We start from the raw sequence: 3,418 nt of genomic DNA on the forward strand, positions 1-3,418 counted from the left end.
CAGGCATATGAGTATAGGCGCCTAAAAAATTTGGGTTTAGGAAAGGAGATTAGGTCCTTAAAAGGATCCCACTGACTTTGGGATTTTCCTATTGGAACTCTTGAGCTCAGGCAGACGGCAGGGTGCCTACAAGTCAGACAAACAGGACAGCGAAGGATGTGCAGTATTATCACAGGTGTTTGGTAGGATGGTTATGTGACATCTAACTCTGGACCAAGAACAGATTCTAGGTAAGTTTTTGATACTGTTTTAAAACTTCTTACTTTGCTGCAATGCCAGTCACATAATAAAAATGTTTAAAATTATACAACATTAGAATTCCCTCTAAAGAAAATAGTCCTCAGAGATGTATGTTATTAAGCCTGTCCATACTCAGTGCAAAATTGATAAAGTGGCAGTGGTAGAGGCCTGAGGCATGCTGAGGACCATTTGAGGAACAGCTGAGCTTTGTTCACACAGGCAAGATTTTGGAAGCAAGATGAGCATTAATCTAAGTGCTTAATTTAGTGGAGCTGGGGAGGAACTGAATGTCCCCATGTTGTGGTCCTAATTCGGTATTATCATGTCCTCACTAAAAAATCTCTATTTAATCAAGTATGTGAGTTGAAGGGGGTGTGGTTGCATTGATATTTTGTACTGAAATGCTCTAGAAGATGGTTTTCTCTCCGGCTTGGAATTACTTGCAAGAAAATGTGTCTATTTTTGAGAGGGAATTATCTGAAGGATGTTGTACAGTAGACACAACTTCTGGTTGCTTTCTTGTTTCACAATGGGCTAGTTTCAGTCTTCATTACAACTAGAATTGTTCTTTAATCTCATTTCTAAGATTAGTGACCTAGTTCAGGCTTTAAGCATCACCTAATGAGTGTTTTAGGGGGGTTTGTGTGAAAAGGCAGGTGAGGTGACTGTGATCTGCATAAAAATACTTGTTCTTCAGAGTGGGAAAACACAAAAAGGTGAGGAAAAAACAGTGTTAAGATATTTTAGATTAATTGACAATTACATCTTTATATTTTGGTATACTGTGACTGCTGCTACCAAATAGGACTGCGATTTGTAACTTCTTTACCAATGTAAAAAAAATCAGACAAGTTTAATAGGTGTTTACCCTGAAACAGAGGTAAAAATTTATTTTTTGTGCTATTTTTTTTTCCAGCCTAGTAATCCGTGGTGAAAAGGATGAACAAGCAGTGTTGTGCAGCAAAGATAAAACTTATGACATGAAAATAGCAGATACCTCAAATATGCTGCTATTTATTCCTGGTTGCAAAACGCCAGAACAGCTGAATACAGATCAAGCATCTTGCAATATTATTCATTCACAGGTATGTCTCTCTGGGTTGTTTTGTTTTTTGCTTTAATTCTCTATTTTCTTATTCTCTCTCATTTCTATCTCTAATAATCTTATCCAAGATGCATATGTGAAACCCGGCTGGGATTTAGTTGCCTAAACATAGGCTTCTAATGCCATTTTAGATGCCTTGTGGTATTGGTCTAGCTACAAGCTGCTGCTGCAGAAGGACCTGAGTCTCCTGTAGGTTCTTTGTATACTGACCAGCCCCAGGAGGATGGCTTTATAAACATGCTTTATACACAGGGGGCATGCTATACCTTAACATGTCCAAAATGGCTCTAGGGCCCTTCTTTAGGCGGCTGCACTTTATCCATAATGTATGATAATTATTGTTTCTAAGAAGTAAAACCTTTGGTTAATTTTCAGTGGGTAGTAATTACTTGTGGTAGGTATAAAGAGCTTTCAAAGAAAATCTAATTTTTCAGTGTTAGCAACTATTTTTAAAATATGCTGTTTGAAAATTGATTCTTAGGAGTGCTTTCCCGAAAGGGCAGATTATACCGTGTCATGCCTGAATGTTACTTTTTAAACACAGAAATATATTCAAAGGTGACTCACTTTCAACTTGCATCTGGAAAGTTTAGTTGGAGTGAATGATTTTAGAGTTCTCAGTTTAAAGAATTCATTGTTCTCTGCTCTTCTGAAGCACAGTTAACAAAATTCTACTAAAGATAGTTAGGCAAATATTACTACTAGGTCATTACTTGCTGTGGTGAATATAATGACATCATTGAAGAGTGATCCTGCTTGTCCATAGATGAATATAATAATCAAAACAACACCATTTTTTCTGTGAAGTCAGCAGTTCAGCTAACAGGAGAAGTTAGATTAATAAGAAAAGTAATATTAATATTACTTGGCCTCTTCTCCCAAGTAACTAGTGATAGGACAAGAGGAAATGGCCTCAAGTTGCGCCAGGGGAGGTTTAGATTGGATATTAGGAAAAATTTCTTCACTGAGAGGGTGGTCAGGTATTGGAACAGGCTGCCCAGGGAGGTGGTGGAGTCGCCATCTCTGGAAGTGTTCAAGAAACGTGTGGATGTGGCACTTCAGGACATGGTCTAGGGGACATGGTGGCGCTGGATTAATGGTTGGACTTGATGATCTTGAAGGTCCTTTCCAACCTAGTGTTTCTGTGATTCTGTGAATATATTAAAAGTAATATTAGATTAATAAGAAAGTAATATTCTTCCATATTATTTTTTTGCTACATTTAATGATCTCACTAGTTCTCTGAAGTCACACATGTCAACATAATATAAATGTGATGTGTGAGCCAGCACCAGCAGGATGCAGGAACAACTACAAAACCACAGATGAAATCCAAAGACTAAATTCATTTTCATTACCTCTCCAACTGGGGGATCCTCAAAGCAGCACCCAGGCGGAGGCACACAAGTGGGAACGCAGGTACTGTGGAGCTTGGGCAATGCCAGGGGATCTCCTCCAGATGGAGGGGAGCAGGCTGCAGCATGACAGTCAGGTAGCTGTGGCACACCGCCTCGGCCAGGGCCACCACGTTGGCAATGTGCGTCAGGCAAACCCTGGACTCGGCTGTCTGCTCAACGCAAATCTGCAGGAGCCTGTCGCAGAGCAGGCTTTGCCGCAGCTGGAAGGCCTGGCTGGCGTTCGAGCTGTCACCTGGACAGCAGGAGAGGCACTCCTACAGCTGGGCAAGCAGCTCGCGCATCTGTTCCCAGCTGTCCATCTGGGTGGCGAAATCAGTTCCTTTGAGGTGTTTCATAGGTGACACCAGGATGGTGACTCAGGCGGGCCTCTGCCCTTAACTGCCATGGGCTGCAAGGGGACAGCCTGCCTCACTGCGGTCTTCACCATGGGCTGCAGGGGAATCTCTTCTCCGGTGGCTGGAGCAGGTCCTCCTGCTCCTTCTCCACTGACCTTGGTGTCTGCGGAGTTGTTCCTCTCACATATTCTCACTCTGCTTTTCTGGCTGCTGCCATGCAGTTTTTTTCCCCCTTCTTAAATACGTTATCCCAGAGCTGCTACCACCATCACTGACGGCAGGTCCATCTTGGAGCTGACTGGCACTGGCTCCCTCAGACA

The 3,418-nt window shown here is 42.0% G+C and overlaps 1 protein-coding gene across 1 annotated transcript in view; it reads left to right on the forward strand.

Annotated features, from left to right (window-relative positions):
• Positions 1-1,156: 1,156 nt before the first annotated feature.
• LOC104626030 (sister chromatid cohesion protein DCC1-like) overlaps positions 1,157-3,418 on the forward strand; it is a gene marked incomplete at both ends in the record, with an annotated part of 8,311 nt that continues 6,049 nt past the window's right edge. Inside the window, one exon of the mRNA XM_010293843.1 lies at positions 1,157-1,325. Within this exon, the coding sequence (XP_010292145.1) occupies positions 1,157-1,325 (169 nt within the window). The remainder of the gene's footprint in view (positions 1,326-3,418) is intronic.

This window comes from Phaethon lepturus, unplaced genomic scaffold (assembly GCF_000687285.1).
Source record: "Phaethon lepturus isolate BGI_N335 unplaced genomic scaffold, ASM68728v1 scaffold3589, whole genome shotgun sequence".
Lineage (NCBI taxonomy): Eukaryota > Metazoa > Chordata > Aves > Phaethontiformes > Phaethontidae > Phaethon > Phaethon lepturus.